At 42.5% G+C, this 19,846-nt stretch overlaps 1 protein-coding gene across 4 annotated transcripts in view; it reads left to right on the top strand.

The window, feature by feature from the left end:
- Positions 1-19,846, top strand: part of LOC142566760 (tRNA (34-2'-O)-methyltransferase regulator WDR6) — a 247,736-nt gene that overhangs the window by 177,123 nt on the left and 50,767 nt on the right. For all 4 annotated transcript variants that reach the window (XR_012825126.1, XR_012825125.1, XM_075677651.1 and 1 more), the window contains 3 exons: positions 5,099-5,161; positions 9,616-9,792; positions 18,349-18,526. Coding sequence is in view for 2 of the 4 variants with exons in the window: in XM_075677651.1 (XP_075533766.1) it covers positions 5,099-5,161; positions 9,616-9,792; positions 18,349-18,526 (418 nt within the window). In the remaining 2 variants the exon portion in view is untranslated. The remainder of the gene's footprint in view (positions 1-5,098; positions 5,162-9,615; positions 9,793-18,348; positions 18,527-19,846) is intronic.

Genomic DNA, 19,846 nt, shown 5'->3' with positions numbered 1-19,846 from the left:
CGAGCGACAATCATCACTAAAAATCAGTTTGAAATTTAAAGGTAACCTACTTTTTTTTTTATTTAGTCATACTGTTTGCCTGTCGGCCGTTACAGGGTGGGTCAAAGCAGCACTTCAACAATTAGTACAATACATGGTATTACAATAATACATATAGCACAAAAATAAAGCAAGTCAATAGCAGTATTTCAGGAATTAGTACAGTACATGACTAAGGCAGTACATGAATAGTGTTTTAATAGGTGAACATAAGCAAACAAAGAAGATACATAAGCGAAATATTCTGCAGATACTCCGATCAATATGACAATAATGCAGTGTTAATAAAAGAGGTTATACACCCCCCCCTACTCAAAAAAAAAGGGTGAGCAAGTATGCGTGCGTGCATCTTTCAATGTTGCTTTAAGTTTTTCTCAAATTCTTCCGCACTGATGCTTTCTCGCGTTAACACCGGTAATTAATTCCATTCTTTAATGGTTCTTGGGAAGAAGGAAAATGCGTAAGCATTAATGTGCATCTGAGGTATTTGAAAAGTATTATATTTGCTTTTCCGTAGTGTTCTACCTTGTCTTGCTATCAAATACTGTTCGCTGTTGATGTTGAATGTGTTTTTTGTGAGAAGAAAAAAGAACTTTAACCTAGCTATGCGCCTGCGTTCAGCAAGCGTAGGCAAGTTCAGCAAACCGAGCATTTCGGAGACTGAATCTGTGCGAGAATAGCGCGATAGAATAAACCTTGCTGCTCGACGTTGAACTCTTTCCAGTCTCTCAATTAACCCTGACTGATAAGGGTCCCAGATTATGCTGGCATATTCTAACGTGGGTCGAACGTACGTTAAATAAGCTGTTAGTTTTACTGACTGTGAGGCTAACTGCAATTTCCGTCGCAAGAACCAAAGCTTCTTTTCCGCAGTTTGGCATATTTTTGTAACATGGTTCGACCAGCTTAAATTTGCAGATATATGTATGCCTAAGTATTTCAGCACGTCAACCGTAGAAAGCACTGAAGAATTCACTGTGTAATTAAAGTCAAAAATATGATTTATTTTGTTTGTTATGTGCAATACAACAGTTTTACTCTAATTTATTTTCATTTTCCATTTGTCACACCATTCTTCTATAGCCCTAAGAGCGTCACTGAGCAATTTCTGATCTTCAGTGCTATTAATTTCTTTGTATAGTAAGCAATCATCGGCAAAAAGTCGCACCGTGATACCTTCGTCAATTGCAGAGGAAATGTCATTAATATATACTAAAAATAGTACAGGACCTAAGACAGACCCTTGTGGGACACCAGACGTTATGTTCAACGGCTTTGATTTAATGTGTTCCACTTCTACGTATTGGGACCCGCCGTGGTTGCTCAGTGGCTATGGTGTTAAGCTGCTGAGCACGAGGTCGCGGGATCGAATCCCGGCCATGGCGGCCGCATTTCGATGGGGGCGAAATGCGAAAACACCCGTGTACTTAGATTTAGGTGCACGTTAAAGAACTCAGGTGGTCTAAATTACCGGAGTCCTCCACTACGGCGTGCCTCATAATCAGAAAGTGGTTTTGGCATGTAAAACCCCATAATTTAATTTTTTTTTTCTACGTATTGGGTTCTGCCCTGGAGGTACGCGGTTATCCATTTTACTATTTTCGCGTTTATTCCCATATTAGTCAGTTTCGCAATCAATTCTGCATGTACCACTCTGTCAAATGTTTTCGACAGATCAAGACAGATGGCATCTATCTGTTTCTTATTGTTTAATGCGCTGTCAAAGTCATGGATTGTTCCAAGAAGCTGCGTTGTTCTGGAAAGGTGCTGTCAGAATCCGTGTTGGTTGGGTAAGAATGAGCTCGCATTTTCGATGTACATGTAAATTGACTTGGCTACAACATGTTCTAGGAGCTTGCAGCAAACGCAGGTCAGCGATATTGGACGATAATTTTCAATTAGCTGTCTATCTCCAGATTTGTGCACAGGTATAACTTTTGCCGTAAGCCAGTCGTCAGGGGCTCGGCCTTCCGCAAGTGACGCGTCAAACATAATTTTTAAGTAATGCGCAACCCATTCCGCATACCTGCACAGAAATGCATTGGGTATGAAACAGTTTTTAATAGATATGGCTCCATCTTTTTTTCTAGAAATCAGCAGGGAGGATGCATTTAATTGCAACACAGAGTACTACTCTGTGTTGCAGTTTTCTGATAGAACATGAATATTTAAAAAAAAGCGACATTTGATTATTGAATACCAAATATTTCCAATTTCAAAACAAAGTAAAGTATGAATGTTACATGGTGTCCGTTTAGCACTAAAGCCTCATTTATGTTATTTGATGCAACTTATGTCAACAATTGTATGTCATGTCAACTGAGAAGATTGTAAATCAAGCAAAGGAACAGTGATTGTATCTGCTGCAGCATAATTATGACAGTATTGAAACAAACAAGCAGTACGTGACTAGATACACTTAGTAGTGCAGTACTTGTTGAAGCAACTGAGCTACCGCGGCACTGTTTCCCCATCCACTTTCTTGGGTATTTATGTGTTACTACTAGAACTAACCTTGGGAGTGTTAGCCAGCGCCGACACTCACAAACCATGGCAGTGGATGTAGAACATCCTTTCATTTTTTTTGCTTTCAGGTAGCATGTGCGGGTCTATTGACCAGTTGCCTTCACCCAGAAAGATCATGTACTCATGACGCCTGCGGCAGAAAAGATGTTTCACATCCGCCACCAAGGTTTGTGAATGTTGGCGCTGGCTAACACTCACACTCACAGTTCTTGTAGTAACACATAAATACCCAAGAAAGTGGATGGGGAAACGGCACCACAGTAGTTCTGTTGGTTATAGCATCACACGCTTAATGCGAAGATGTGGGATCGTTCCCCACCTGCGGCAAGTTGTTTTTTCATCCAATTTCAGTGCCATTAATTTATCATTTCTTTAATTCAAGTAGTAAGTGCAAGTAATTTCCCCTATGCTGTCCGTGGTGTCTTTGTTTGTTGGCTTCTCATGACATCGTTCAGAAACTTAATTCAGTTGTTGTCAAACTGCCTTTGCCGTTCCTTCTTCATCATTCCATTGTAACCATGCTGTCATCAAGCATAATTAAGCTGCTATTGACATGCCGTCGTGATACTGTCGTGGTCGTTCCATTGTCGGCATTCAGCTTTGTCATCCAATTTTTGTCATACCACTGATGTCAAGTCATCGTTGGGATATGCTCGTCATCCCATTGCCCTCACGCCGTTGTCGTACCAACACCATCACTTCATAATCGTCATCCCATTGTCATCATGCCATCATCATCATTTTTGTCGACATCATTCTTTGTCATTCTATCATCATCATCATACTGTTGTCATGGCTATGGCCGATCTTGGTGAGCAAGTGTTGTAAAATGTGCCGATTGTGAAGACAGTGTATATTATTGCATATAGACGAACCAATGTAAAACACAGAATGACCACTGCAGATTCTAAATAAAGGTGTCTTCAGCAATACAATGGTTTTCTACACTGCTTAAATGTATCACATTAATGTCAATAGTCATCATGAGATTGTTTCTGCTGGAAAAAAGCCTTGTGCCAGCCCATTTTCTTTTTTATTTCAGTGAAGTTTTGGAATCTTAAAGGTTGCCAAGGTGATAGCTATTAAATAGTGCCCATGTGGCATGTGTAGAGCAGAAGAAGCTATTGTGCAATATTGCAAAATTTTAGCATCTTAAAAAGCGTCCAGGAGCATTTTGCTTTTTTGTATGTCACGTAACGGAAAAAGCATAAAAGCTAAATAAACTTGAACTGTTCTTTGAAAAGAGCAGCTGTTGTCATACCTCAGGTTTCATAATTGTAGATTTTATAATAATTTTCATTGGCGTGTTTTATCATTAGGCAGCTTTGTGCTGCCTTACCAGGGTGACCACTTATGCTTATTTTGAACAGATTTGGGGATTTCACTTTTGCTGAGTGACTTGTCCAATTCTTCATTGATTTGTGGTCTTGGGACTTGTCAGTGTTCAAATTATTTAAACTAGAAGGTGCAAAGGGGTTATCCAAACCATATTCTCACATTCGTAAGTCCTTCCACATGATAAAACTTCCAACTTGCATGGACTGAGGCGCTCATTTGGGTCTGTAATCTCATCGGAAAGAGCAACTGAAAAGTTACTGTAATATTTTAGCGCTAGATAGCATTTAATGAAAGTCTACAACTGGCTTTTGACCAGATTTCTTCACCATCTAAGAAATTCAAGCATCTCCATAAACATTTATGAAAACATTTAAAATGTGCAATATTTCATTCAAATGAGCAGATTGAAACCCTTTGCATCGTGAATTTTATTACTTATATAAAAAAAACTAATGGAGGTTTTGGCAACATATCAAAAGCTTTTCTCACAAACTGCCAAAAATTCAAGGTGTTTAAAACAGCGTATGGATGGTTCTTTGGATTCCTCATTTCACAGCATAACGATGTGAAATATGGCCTTAAATTAGTGTGAGACCACCCTTGTGCCACCCAAGACAGTGTATATTTCTTGTGCAGGAGGCTCCAAAGACAGAAGCCCAACCTCAGCATGATGCGGCATATGGGCATTCTGTATTCATGAAATATCAGGGAGAATCATATTTACCTGCAGCATAAAAGTAAACAAATTAGTATGTTATCAGAATGGCTGACACTTGGCATTCTGATATTGACCTGTTTCTTTTTCTCTAGGTAGAATATTGTCAAACTTATTCATACATCAATCATTGAACCACATAGAGTTACATAGTGTTTGAATGAAATATTTTGCGGTTATTAGGCTATTCACAAGCAATGCTGCTCACTTTGACTTGTTTTGAGTGGACTGTTCAGTAGTTGGCTTGAATTCACTGTGTCCATCTACACCATACTGTTCTATGTTGCACATCAGTCTGTGGCATCTTTTAAGTATTTTGGTTTATCGTGCAAATAAAAAGCGGGGGGGGGGGGCATAAAGTTGAATATTCTTGCATTTATGCCTCTTTTTAATTATTTGCACTGATGGGAAATAAGTATGCTGCATGCTTGGTTGTGTTGCCAACTGAAACCTTTTGTCTGTTTTCTTTTTTGCCTGCAGTTTCCCAGAGCTATATTGCCACGGCTGGAGAAGACAATGTCATCACGATATCACAGCTTTATCGTATCCTTCTTAGTTTAGTTTTTTAATTTCAAAGCAATGCACTTTTACAAAAATGTGCACACCACCTAAAACATATATGGTTAAGTTGCTTATTGTAACTTCCATATGTGGGCTTTGGCAAAAGAAGTCAAAGCATTGTTTATCACCTAAGCACCCTGCCAGTATCCAGTGCTCATTTCCCAAAAGAATCTTTAATGTGTTGTTATAGTTAAACCTTATTATAGAGAAATATTCTGTAATAAAATAATGGATCTAACAAATGAAACCCATGTTCTTCATCCCTCAGTTTAACTTGGCAAAATTTTCCTGTCAGTGAATTTCACAAACTACATTTTATCCTGAACCAATGAATAATTAGCCATGATGAGCCATATTATTTTCTTTGGCAAGCTAGTACTATTCTGTAGGGCTGAGATTTGACAACAAAGGATATTAAAAGATAAGGACTGCTCAGTGAGTGATGAAATAAAAATTGACCGATGTAACTTTGAGAGGGGAAGATGCAATTGTATGGATATGGAGAGCAGATGCAGGCAGCTAACATTTTTATAGAGATTAAGAGAATGAAGCAGAGCTGGCCGTGTCATGTGATGCATAAAACACTTCAGTAACCATGGGTACCAAGGGAAGGGAGATGCAGTGTGAGAGAGCATGGGATTGAACTAACTAATGAGGTCAGGAAACTTTTAGGTACAAGTTTGATTCAGTTTATGCTAGTTCGAAAACTAGAGAAGCCTTCTTCCTGTCCTGGACTGCGAGCAGGCTTCTGATGATTTACTTTGCAGCACTCACTTAAAGCAGCAGTCCAAAACACGTTTAGCTTGTCATGGGGCAATAAGCTAAACCTCTATCTTCCTCAATGGCTTGATGCAGGGCCTTGGGCATGTGGCATTGGGAGCTGTGCCAAAGGCATATGTCTATGCTGCTCACAGTGTGTGGTGAACTGAGCACCTAATTGTGCTCAGGTCATTGGATCATAGTGGGTTTAGTGTGACTGCCATTCTGTAGACTTCACCAATGCAGAACAAATGAACACAGTGAATACAGGGGCAGCAAATAATCAGCAGTAAACTTGTGCATCTTGTGTGGGGGCTTGTGCAGTGGGCGATAAAACCATTGAGGATTGCAAACAGCTTACTTTTTCAGCACATTGCCGCGCCTCTACTCCGTTGAAGAGGAGAACGCAAGTGTGCATTAGCGTATTTGTAAAAACGCAGTGAAGAAGAAGAAGTCGCGGTTGCACTCATAATTAAAACAGCAACCTGCTGCTGTGCCTCCTGCTGTACAACCCCTTTGACATTGCAACACCGGTGGAGGTGCTGGAGCCTGCAACCCCATGCGGGCAACCCCTATTAGGAGCCGTACACCCAGTCCCGAAGCTCCACCTCTCGTAACGACTCCAGTGCATCGTTTCAATCGGCGCCTGCTTGGCCTTAGCCCGGACTTCCCTCCCGTTGTGACTCCCACCAGCGTGACTACGTCATTGGCGCTTCTCCCTCCTTCACACACATGGCGGCTAGCCTATCCCAGGTGACTCTTGAACACCCTCGCGTCCCTGAAATATTCCACGGTGATGCCGTTGAAGATGTCGAGGACTAGCTTGACCAGTACAAATGCGTCGCTCTGGTAAATCGCTGGAATGAACAACAAAAACTCGCCCATGCTTATTTTGCACTAGAAAACAGCGCTTGTACATGATACGCGAACAGGGAAGCGAGCTTCCAAACGTGGGGCAATTTTCGTCGTCAGCTCCTCGACACATTCTTGAGCTCGGACCGGCTAGATTACGTGCAACAACTTATTGAGGCTTAGGCACAGAAACCCAACGAAATCGTCGCCATGTATGTAGAAGATATGGCCAGTCTGTTTCACCGAGCTAACCCCGATATGACCGAGACAAAGAAAGTGCGTCATCTAATGCGGGGAATTAAGGAATCACTCTTTACCAGTCTTGTACGAAACCCGCCAACAACGGTCGACGAATTCATCAAGGAAGCGATTGTCATTGAGCGTGCGCTTCAGCAACATTGCCGCCACATTGACCGCCAGCCCAACAACACGCCAATCAGCTCCACAGCTCAGATTGTGGATCACACTTCTTTACAGGACGTGATTCGAGACATCCTCCTACTGAGTCACTAGTCGTTTCTGTCGCCAAAGTCATGCGCCAGGAGTTGCAGCAAGCTTTCTCCTCACCAGCCCCATGTCCAGCAACATGTCCGCCGACCTATGCCGACATGGCCTGACGTCCTTCCCCTTCACTGCTGGTAACGCCATTTCAGTCACGGCCCGTTCCTATGCTGTGGTGGCAACGGAAGTCTGTGAGACAACCTTGAGTTTGCCGTGCCGACTTATGACCATTTACTTTAGGTCTCGAAGGTGAGCACAAGAGCGGCCAGCTGGTTTATGAATTCAGCGTCGTTCTGTTCCTCTTTCCCCACTCGGGACCGCAAGCATGTTCACCAGTCTTCGTTTTCCTCATGCGTAACAATATTTTCAGGATAGCTCGTAACAATATCTACCATACCACTACTTCATAAAGAGAACCTCATCATGAGCTCTGTTCACTAGGCCCCTTGGGCTGGCACAGACACCTGGCTGCAGAAGTGATCGAGGCATCATACAAGAGTACAGTTCTGGAAAGCACCTAGCAGCTGAAAATCTATCACTGGCTCACTGATCCTAAGTTCTACAGCCATTGTCAAGTAAAGATGACTTGGGAGGCTGCTGACTCAGAGCTTTTATTCAGTAACATGGTTAATTCTACCAAAAGGAAAAATAAATGCCTCACTGATTGTACTGGAGATTGGCATCAGTTGGGCAGCCTGCAGGTACAGGCTGCCTGAATGTACACTGGAACTATATTCATGCCCACACAGAGTTCTACAGGTCACTTGGTTTAAAACCTAGGCACCATGCTCTTTTTAGAACAGCAGCAGCAAAGAATGCCCTATAAAAAGAAAAGGAGGGGGTGAGGGGGGAAGCACACCAGACCAGAGGCCACATGTACAAATAAATCCCACATCAAGAAACACCCCAAAGACTACAAATTTGGTTCCTTTTAGAGAACTAAAGAGAACGTGAAACTTTGAGAGCCGTTTCCTCAAAACTGTTTTTTTGCCTTTCTGTTCAGTTTCTGGGGCTGATTTCTTTGTTACCGTTTAACATATTTTGACTCCGTTTTTTTTTTTTTTTTGTCACATTCCTTGGGCTAGAGTGCAGGTCGTGACATTCTCGCTTTCTTATCTTGACCCTTTGTAAGTTTACGATATGACTATTCGTCTACCCCGAAAGTGTGCTTGATGCAAAGGTAACAAAATATGGCACTACAAAAGATTTGTGTTGCGAAAAACAAAATGCAAGAATGTCACAACCTTCAGCACGCATTTAGCTATGCAGTCAATACTTAACAAGCCTTCTATCACATTTTTTAAGTTCCCCAGGCTATCCAGAAAGTTAGAGGGAGAAAAATTCTGCTCAGTAAAATTGAATAAAATGTTCTCAAGACATCGCTCTGAAACTTTTATGGAAGCATCAGGGAGGCATTCTAAGCATTTGTGCCAATTTTCATCAAAATCCATGAAGAAATAAGGAAGTTGATTTTCAAAGCCACCTCCCCCCTTAAAATGGCGACCTGCTGCTGTGCCTCCTGTTCTACAACCCCTCTTTTGACGTTGCAACAATATTGTTACTGTTTCAGGTGTAGAACTATGTGGGCCAATGACAATTTAACTTCAGCATGCGTAAAAATGGCTGTTGTTTCCTTCTGAAGTCGCTACTTAGCGAGCAACAATTGGTTTGCCACTAAGTTTTAGCATCCAAGGTTATCTTTACATGTGGAGCCAATCAGGACTTCTTTGCTGTCTCAAGTTAATAACTGTGAAAAGAAAAGTACAAACTGTGAATTATTTGAAAATTAAGTGTGCCATGGAACCATGTACTTCTGTGATAACTCTGACATTTCGGTGTTCCACATTCGTGGAAATTTTTATCACTGATGTGACCTTTGTATTTGTAAGTAGTTCATGACGAGTGACGGCGTCCAGTAGCACTTAGTTCTAGATGCTTATCTGTGGTAGTGGTGCCTTATTATATGGCATGAAACATGTTTCCCTGCATATATTCCCTGCATATGACTAAATCATCTAGACATAGTTTTGGGCTTTGGCTCTTGTACAGGGCACTAGGGAATGCTGGTAGTCACCCACAATGATGGCTATGGCATTCTGCTGCTGAGTCTCTGATTCTGTTGTTGGTCATGGTGGCTGTGCATGTGTGCTTCAGTTTAGGTGATGTGAAAGGTACGAAACCACAGGTGGTCTGAATTAATCTGGAACCCTGCACTATGGTCTCTCTCATAAAGCATGTGTTGCTTCGGAACATCTAACTCCGTGAATCAGTCACTGCATGTTTGAATGCTCATGTTCCTTGACCTAGGCTCACGATCTTTCCAGAGGAACACACACATTTAGTGCAGCGTGTGGCATGCCGCTTGTATGGCCACATCTCATCAGTCAAGGCACTGGCTTGCTGTCGACCTTCGAACTTGCCTGGCCGTGAGGAGAGGCTGCTCGCCTCTGTGGGAGGTCGTGCTCAGCTTTGCCTCTGGCGTATCAGTGCCTCCCGACAGTGTGAGTCACTTCCTGTTTTTTTTTACTCATTTTAGATATGGCACTGTTTATGATACCCATACCATGTACTGTAGTGAATAAATCCTCGAATGCACTCTTATCAAAGCCATTGTTATGCCTTGAGTTTTGTTAAAAAACCGCGAGGAATGTATGAGAATGCAGAAAAAAGAAAGTTTTTGCCATTGTTTTTCTTGCCCCCAATTTTTTTTTTAGGGCTTCATTTATATGTGCATTATCTGTGTAAGCGTCTGCTTCTCTAAGGGTAGATGTCCCAAAGCTAATGGGTTAGGATAGAGGCTGTATTGTCAAGCACTACTGAGGAATAAATCTTTGGAAAATTGTGTGCGTCCCTATGCCATAACGGAGTCTAGAAAAAGGGCATGCTAGTGGCTCTGCTTTGCATGTGCACTCTAATTCTGTCTGGTGTCTGTGACAGGAGCACATTTTTGTCCTTGCAAAATGTTATTGGTAAACCTTGGTTGAATTTGTCTCAGATCAGCTGGATTTCAGTTAGATTGCATCATGGAGTAACTGCCAGCCCATAATGCAGCCTTATCCTTTCCCTGGCCGTTTTAGTCAGCATCTACCTGTGCCTGTTCTTTTTTTTTTCCTTTGGTATATAGCATGGTCAGGCTTGTACTGTTTCTTTTTTTTAACAAATATAGTGTCCCAGAAATGGGTGCAATGCCAACTGTCACTAAAACAATGTAACTTGAGTGTATTCCTATTTATTGATATTCAAATAACGCAGCTACCCAAGATGTAAATTACTGCACAGACCCAGAATCACTGTAACAGGCAGAAATGCTCCTGTGCTTCTCTTTTATGTTTTATGTTGCCATTGACAGAAGTGGGCTTCTGTACATTGGTTATGCCTTTCCGCATGAGCTTGATCTACCTGTATGTGAACACAGTGTACAACACTATGCATAAGCTTTTGTAGTCCTCGCCACCATTATTGGCTCTTGACAAGAATTAACAAAGGAGCTCTGCACTACATTTAACTCTGCTTAATTATTTGAGTGACTTGATGGAATTTAAGAAAATGAGATCGACAGCAGTTTTTGTGCTGTAGAAACGTTCACTTAAATGTCTATCATAGAATACTGAAAACAAATGCAGTAAAAATTTGGTTAAAGCAGCATTATTGTTATTAAAAAAGTGTGTGTGTGGTTAAATGTGGTCGAAGGTTATCTTTTCTTTGTATTTAGCCTGGAGCTTGAATTTTTAATGAATGTTTTCTGCACATTAATAGCATTTCTTCCTTATTTACTTTGAGTGCATAAACCTGTAATACTGAGCGAATGCTCACATTAATTGCTTGAGGGTTACTTCTAAAAGCTACTCAATGTGCTACCTTCCTCAGATCAGAGATGCTTACAGCAGACCTGAAAGTTTGCTCCCGTTTGTCTGTGGGCACACAAAGGAGTGTTTCCACATGACCTCATTGTGTCTTTTGCAAGGCCAGATGTTGTTGCACTACTGTGAAAAGGTTTCCCTTTTTTATATATATATGTGTGTGTGTGTGTGTGTGTGTGTGTGAGAGAGAAAGATAAGGAGGAGAGAGACCTGTATCATAGTGTTACACATAGTGTTTCACAGTCATACATATTAGTTGTATCCATCTTTCCTGCAATTTTGCATGTTTTCAGAATATGGCTCAGTGGCTTGGTCCCATGGCATGTAGCTCTGACATCCAAAAACATAGCGCACAGTCTTGCTGGTTTGCAATGTGCTATAAATGTAATAGGTGCGCAGCATAGCTACAGTCAAACCCAGGTATATCATACCTGGACACATCCAATTATTCTCTTTATCAAACAGTTGTAATATCCCCTTGGAAATCTCATGCAAAAGTATGAAATACAGTCAAACCTCAGTATAACAAAGTTGTACTTGAAGCAAAAAAAAAATTGACCAAATCATGAATTTCGTTAATATGAGGTTGTAAAGTTTCATAAGTAAAATTAATTTCACTAATTCCCAGAACATTCCTGGTGGATAGTATGTTGCTAGTAAACACTCATAAACAAATTTGGCATAAACAATTTTCTGGCAAAACGAGGTTTTGCCAGAAAGGAATAGCAATGACGATAGGGAAGAGACAACTGCACAAAGCAGGGTTTTTAGTGTTATCGGTGTCACATGCGCTTGGGCAAGCGTGAACAGGTCTCACTCGATGACCATGAACACTCGCTGTCAAAATGCAAGTGAACACTTCTCACTGTGTCTCGGAAACTTGAGATTACGTGACTGCCAGCACTAGACATGCAAGTACACAATGAGCATCAAGGCACCAACCACCTTAGCTTGTTCTTAGCATTTGCTGCAGATTACCTCCAAGATACAGCTTGTGTCCCTCCTATGAGCAGCCATGACAAAGGTAGAGGAGGAGACACGTGTTAGGGGGAAGGGCCGATAATCGCCTGTCTCCTACCCCCTCCCCATTCTCCTGGTACTGAAGTAATCGTCAGATCTTGTGTTTCTCTGAGTGCTCTGAACTGCCGCATGCCCCACGGCCTCCACAAATTGTTTACCAATGTGATAAATGGCACAGTGGTGTTTTCTGCATACCACGTACCGGCATGCATGCTTGGACAGTGTTTCTGCCACTCAAGCTTTTCATGCAGAAGGACGCTTGCTAATAACTTTTGCCTCAGCCAACACTTTTATAGCTTTTTGCTAGATTTACCAGGCTTACAGGCTCTAAGTGCATGCTTGAAATGGCCGAACTTTGTTAAATCGAAAATGTACCACGAAATTACTTCGTTAAATCACACACACACAAAAAAAAAATACACAATTTTCAGTGCAACTGAGGTCAGGAAATAAAAGTTACATCGTGAATTGTGTTGAATCTAGGTTTGACTTTACGCATCTGTCAAACTCCCATTCACCGCCACATTCGGTATGTGAGCGGCAGTGCGAAGAGGTAGCCATCTTGACCATGGTTTACTTAAGCCGGCCAGCCATGATGCCGCAGGTCTCGGAAGCAGCAGCTACCACCACCACCACTCGGGTTGAGCGCACCAGCGTGTTCTGTTTCTTGCGCTACCTGCACATGAGCTGTCTTCTTCACCGGCTCTGGAGGCGATAATAGTGCTGCTACAGGGCCTCCTGCTTGTGCAAAGCATGATTAAAATATGTGCAAAAGGTGCGTGTATTGGCCAGTTCTTGCCACGTGCCGAGAGTTCAGGACTTTTAGGGGAACAGCGATGAAGACAGTGTTTTCGATGGTCGTGCAACAATGGCAGTGGCGTTGGTAGTGTCGTTGGTAGTAGTTGTGGCAGTAATTGGTAACGTCGGGTTCCGAAATCCAAGAGAGATGTACCAGGCTGGCACCGGCAGCGCAGGTTGTGAATGTGGCGCAGCCACGGTGATGCCGTAGCGTGGAATCACGACCTGCCTTAGGTTATCGTAGATGCCCGAGCTTGGTAGAAGTTGGAGCTCCGAAATAAGACCATCTGGCAGCTCGTGACTTGCATAGAGATAGCGCAAGTGTTGGTTACTGACATGTTGACGTAGAAATGATTCTCAAGCTGACATAACCAGATGACAGAGCTGCTCCTGTGAAACTTTGGTAGGCCATGCATCCGCAGAAGGTGCAAGCACAGAACATCGGAAGGCTTGCGTGCTGCTGCATGTGGTGAAATTTTGAATGCCGATAGCATCAGGTTTGTGGAGGTTGCTGAAGCATCGTGAAGGTTGTGCTTGTGGTGTCGCCGTGACAGCGAGAGTGAAATTTGCACCTAGTGGAGCCTGTGGGAGAGCCTCTGAATCGGTGATGAGTGAGGTGCCCCAGAACGGAAAGCGGGCAGCTTGCGAGAACATCCAAGAAAAGCGAGTGGTGGGCCGTATCTGAAAGCGCTTGCATTTGGCCCACTGAATTCCTTGGAAAGAGTCGTTGCGCAGCTGCCTTTGAGATGGGGAGGAGGCTCACAAACCAAGTAGAGGTTTGATGCTGTGGTCGGCATGTCCTGACGATTGGCACAGATGGACGCAGGCGATGTGGGACACCAAGGTGTGGGATGGCGTGACGGTTCAAATGGCAAGATCTGTTGTGACTGAGCACTCAAGGTGGTGTAGTGAGCAAGGATGGCTGCCCACAAGTCCGCGTAGTAGTCGGGGCCGGGGGGTGGCAACCGGAGCCTAGAACGCAGCCAGAGCCTGGAACCTTGCTGAGATGAAAGTGGCTGTCCAGCTGGGTGAACCAAATGTCCGGCATGGTGATGTAGAATTCCTGGACACCCTACAACCGTGAGACATCTGCCAGACCGTGTGAGGCAATGTCACTCTCACCTTTGTAGTCAGTGCGTTGACGCTCGCATGGCTCGGTCATCTGGGTCACCAATTTGTGGGAGGCGGCGCGGAGAGGTAGCTGCCTTGGCCATGGTTTATTTAGGCCAGCTTGCCATGGTGCCGCAGGAGCTCGGAAGCAACTGCCGCCGCTCAGGTCGAGCGCACTAGCGTGTTCTATTTCTTTTGCTACCTGCATGCGAGCCGCCTTCTTCTTCACCGTCTCTGGAGGTGATAGTCAGGCCACTACAGATATATCAACACTGCAAGTGCACTCCTGTAAGTGTGCTTCCCCAGTGGGGCCACAGTCACTTCTCGCATCATCGGAAATATTCAGCACCGGTGAAACATCACTGTTTTGACACCATGCACGCTGAACGCATTTCCTTCACACTCGCAGGGTTAATTGTGACTGGGAATGGCCTGAGATGTACTGCAAGCCGAAAGCCATTTTCTAATCTAACAGTGTCTGCTTGGTTGACTTGTTGGCCACATATGACAAATGGGCATTTAAACGCCATATTGTAATGGACACGCAACCAGGCTTATTCACAGCTGATTTGTCCGACAAGTGTCCTTATGGCAGCATACTGCATATTCATACAGACTGGATTGCTTCTGCAATGAATTGATTTCCACCTTATCCTGAATAAAAATGGGCTACAAGCACTTCAACGCACACGAGGTGTACTTGGTCTCATGGCCAGGCAATGCAGGCTTTTAGGGTTAGCGTTGCTATCAGTATTGGCTGTGAGGACATGCATGCATGCTTCAAGGAGGTTAATGTAGTCAAGCAGTATTCTGAAGATGATGATGTGACATTTATCTCCGTATACTTTTACCATGGGACGGGTAACATTGGTAGTTGCACTGATGATGGCATGTCTTAGGCATATCACAGGACATGCCTATGTGTGATTTACTTGAGACTATTCGGCTTTTAGTTAGCCCTTTAGATTCTCATGTTGGCTTGTATTGTTTTTATTTAAAGGGACCCTGAAACGATTTTGAAAGTTTTGTACAAACATCCCAAGTCGTTAGGGTAGGTTCTTCTGATCATTAAGTGACGCATTTAAGCACCCCACCTAAAGCATGTAGTTTATTATGTGGTTATATCACCTGCCACGTCGCGGGCACGCATGACATCAATTGGGCGAGCTATCTATCCGATTGGCTACCCGCATTGCATCATCGGGAATGCTTGAAACATACCGCTGCATTAAGCTTATTTTTAATAGTATGCATAGTAATTTGTGTAACCGTAAAAATAAGTGCACAAATGTATTAAATGTAGGCGTTTCTTCAAGCCAATGGCCCACTTCCACCTGAGACAGCTCTGGCCATGGGGCAGCCAATGAGATGCAGAGGGGTTCTCACATGAAAATAGAAAGTGCTTTCTTCTTTGGCGATAAGAACACGAATGGTACCAGCACTGCATTACAGTCATCTTGCACTGCAGGTGTGTGCAGGGAGCGAACTGCAGCAACAGCACGCTGTAGATGACGCAAACGCGGCATGTCAATTTCAACACCAGCCTCCTTGGTCAACACAGCAGTCTCACGCAGTTTTAAAAAAGGCACTTACAGTGGTACCCACAGGGTATGCACGTGTCAGGGAGCCAAGTTTTGTTAATAATTTGTCCAGAATAATAGCAGAAAAATACCCTAACAAGCCGAGTTATGTGGAAAAAAAATGTTGCAAAGGAAATTGAATGTGCTGAAATTGAACATGTTACGAGAAGGAAAAATTGTCATTCACCCGAATGTAGCACAAAGCTACAAAGGAAACCTGCACAGGTTTTTCAGGAAGAACTCTCTGCAATTGAGGAAAAATTCATCCTGGTCCGGGCAGCCTCTCTCAAATAATGCTTTCTGACAAGAATTTCGTGTCAGCACGCTATAATAGCATAGCTACGAGTGATTAAACATTACCCTCCCCTCAAGCTGTGGCATTGAGGATGAATTTTTCCTCAAATGCAAAGCATTCTTTCTAAGAAACCCATATGGGTTTCCTTTGCAGCTTCGTGCTACATTCGGTCGGATGGGTGACAATTTTTCCCTTTCTTGATACTTGCTCCACCGTGTGGGATTCCGCAGAACTGATTTGCTTTACAGTGTGTCATAACATCCATCAGAAAGCCGCCATCTTGAGTTTAGTCCATGTAATAAAGAAAAAATACTTTGGTACATCTCTGCCTCCTACACAGAAAGTGGGTTCGATTCCCCTAATTATTTTTTCTCTCTCCTCAACTTTTTTTTTAGATTCTAGAGTAGTGAAAATGTTATAAATAGCTCATTTCACCACAGTCACTAGTTAGTAGCAGCGCTTTCTTTTTCCACTGACGGCTACAAAGAAATCTGACAAGTGTAATATAGAGGCAATTATAAATGTGCGTATTTGATATTTTCGTGTTATCAGGCAATTAGGAAACCGAAATAGTACTGGAAACAACTACTTGATAGTTTCTACATTCATATACTCTCGCAGCAATGCAGCAAACACCTGCGACAGCATCAGTCTGTTTTCGCTTTTATGTAGCCTTAAAAAAAAAAGCGAGTGAACATTGTGTGTAGTGCTGCCACGTCTCCATCCGCCGTGCAGTTATTGTTTTTAAATTTAACTTCATGGAAGAAAATACTTTGAAGTCTGTGATGCATCTTTGACGTTCTGGTGCTGAAGTTTTGGAACAAAATTCAGGAAAGTGAACTGTAGCCTACATTTTCTGCAGTAATAATTAACTTTTGCCTGCAAGGTGAAAATACTATTTTAGAGAACACTTTACCAGTCTAAATTGATTTTGTGTCCCTTAACGTCCCTTTCAAAACAATGTTAGTGAAGCATTTTTGCAGTCTTTGAGTTTTGTTCCTATCATGTTTGGTGCTTGTGCTCAAGTGCATGTCTTTGAAACATGGGCACTGAGAAAAAGATGCAAGTGCTTTCCAGTCTAGGCATGCACACTCAAGTATAGAATCTGCCTCTCAATCGCTAAATACATACCTTGTCTGAAGTATTTCAGTTCTTTAATTTTTTTTTATTCCAGAAGAATTTGTGGGCTGATCTGCTTGTTATTTATCAGATGGTAAACCCACTTGCAAACTCTTTTATGTACCATCTTTATTCATGTGTTGTCTTTGTGAAATTTTTTTTCCTGCTCATGGATGTACGAGTGGATGAACAGGGAACCAGCAAAAAAGACGCACACATAAGGGAAGAAGCAGACAGGACAGTACTTCTTCCCTTGTGTATGCATCTTTTTTTGTTTTCCTGTTCATTTACGAGCATGTACCAACTTGCACAGCAAGTAACTCTTCTTAATGAAAGCAATATGTTGGCACATTGTGATCGCTGTGCTGTCTCATCACATATCTGTTTATAGGCTTGTGTGTATCCGTCACCCCTTCTATGGTGCATGTTTCTAATGAAGGGGCCATCTTGGATGTGGGCACTTTCCCACATGTGTCTTTGCTGAAAGCTAGAGCAGCGTACAACACTCAAGAACCACTCTAGATCAAGCATTCAACATTCGACATCAAACTCCTGGAAAGTCAGGCAGGCTTGCTTCATCCTTTGAAGTTTAAAGCTTTTTTGTTGTTTGTATTGTTGCATTAATGGTCACGTATATTTTGAAGTTGGTTTGTTGTTTGTGTTGTTGCATTAATGGTCACGTATATTTTGAAGTTGGTTTGTTGTTTGTATTGTTGCATGTCTGGGTGACATTTTTTGTCTATTACGGTCAGTTTCATTTAATTGATTTAGTTTTACTGCATTTTCTCCTTGCAATTGTATGATTTCCTTCGTTAGATTTATTGTAACTCCTATCTGCACAAGTATATCTTGTTTTGTATTCTCCTTTACTTACTTTCTTCCATGTTTCCTTATATATAACCTTAACGTGGTGCTCCTCATTGCTTTAGAAAAAGCATATTTATAAATAACAGGAGGTCCTGATACAGATGGGACCTCCTTCTGTATATTATTGTTTGTTTATAACCTGTAATCTATAATGAATAAATCAATTTCAATTTCAATCCTTGCATTGCAGGCATTGCAGTGACTAGTATGTTTGCCATGGTATGATGCACTGAAATAGAGATGTGTAATGTGTTGTTTTCTGCCTGTGGTTGCATGCTCGCAGACAAGCATTGTGCACTAAGCCAAATTTTCAACTCTATTAGCCTTGCTGCAGTTTTAATTTTGGTGCTTTATTTTATAGTGTGAAAAATTAAAAGCTTTATGACAATGCTGCCCTGTGTGATGCAGGTAGCATGTTGAGTGAAGAGCTGCATGACCACCGTTTGTGGTCCCTGGACCGACAGCAGCGAAATGCCCATCGCTTTCCGTCTGCGGACCCCCTTGCACGATACTTGGATGTCTGTGTCTGGGAGCATGGGACCACCGATTTCCGCGTTGCCACAGCTGCCTCTGATGCCCTAATACGGTGAGCGGCATGAATTATTTTTGGGTAGTTGCATAGACATGAGTTGACACTTGACAGGTTATAGGTTGTTGCAAGAGCAGTGCACAAAGCAGCAGCTACCTCTCATTTTTCATAGACCAGTAGGTATATTGTTCCTACCCCTGTGCAGTGTTTGCATTGGTTTTGCAAGGTAGAAAAATTAAGTTTTAATACATTTGGCCTCTAAAAATATCAGTGGAATAAAATGCACCTGAGATGTGCCTAAATATGCCTAAGTACTCACCTAAAAGCAACACAAGGACTATTGAGGCTAAACATTGTTTTTTTCAAGAACACCCATGAATGCTTGCTTTTTAGGGACTGGGTTGTTTGGTTTATGGGGTTAATTGTTGCTCTTGGCACCGAGTTAGGCTTTTCTCCTGACCGAACTTCCGTGTAGCATCACTCACAGATCTTATCGGCAATCGAACATGAGATCAGACTCGCAGCTGAAATGGGCCATTTTCGCAGAGCATGGATCCACGTGCAGTTCCTTCCATGTCTGAAAAGTCTGCCAGTGGCAAAACTCAGCACTAGCAACTTTAAATGACACGTACTGGGTGTACATGCATGTTTTGGCCATCGACTTAGCTGGTTGAAATGCAGTCGACATGCCAAGGTGCTGATCCCACAAGATAACACTGCCAAAACCAGTTGCACATTCGTATCAATACAGATCTCAATTTCTTGTTCCTCCTGTGCTTTGTATCTGCATGACAAGGTGCTGACGAGTAATAATTTTCAAGACACTTTTTGTTGGCCCGTTGGCACCCCAACCCCTTGCATTTCTTTTGCATAAATGTGTTTGCAATTTTTTTTCACCAATATCTGCATGTGTGTTTATAATGAATACCAGATATATGAAGGTATTTTCATGGCCGATGCAACTTTATTATAATGAGGTGCAGCTGTGTTGTTATTTGTAGACTAGTGCGTACAGCTCAGACAACTTATAACCAGGGGTGTGCGAATACTCGAAAATTCAATTTTGAATCGAATAGTGAAAGTTCGAATAATTCGATTCGCTAATCGAATATCTAATATTCGCTTTCTCGATTTCTCAATGTTCCCACAGCGTGCGATCTTTATCAACACAAGGTTCGACCAGGTCGACTGGACCGATTGAAATGATTAACCCTACGCAAACAGAGGGAACCACAAAAGCAGCGCATGTGGAAAGCACAGAAGCAGGTGTGAGGATCGGGCCAATTAGCCACCTGATGCATGCTTATCGCATTGAATACGCAGGTTCAGTGTTCACGCACACAGATTCACGCAATCAGGAGCTTTCTACCCACATAG

This window comes from Dermacentor variabilis, unplaced genomic scaffold, assembly GCF_050947875.1.
Source record: "Dermacentor variabilis isolate Ectoservices unplaced genomic scaffold, ASM5094787v1 scaffold_13, whole genome shotgun sequence".
In the NCBI taxonomy this organism is placed as follows: Eukaryota; Metazoa; Arthropoda; class Arachnida; order Ixodida; family Ixodidae; genus Dermacentor; species Dermacentor variabilis.
Note: the sequence above shows the minus strand (reverse complement) of the source record. Positions and strands in the feature narration are given on the sequence as shown.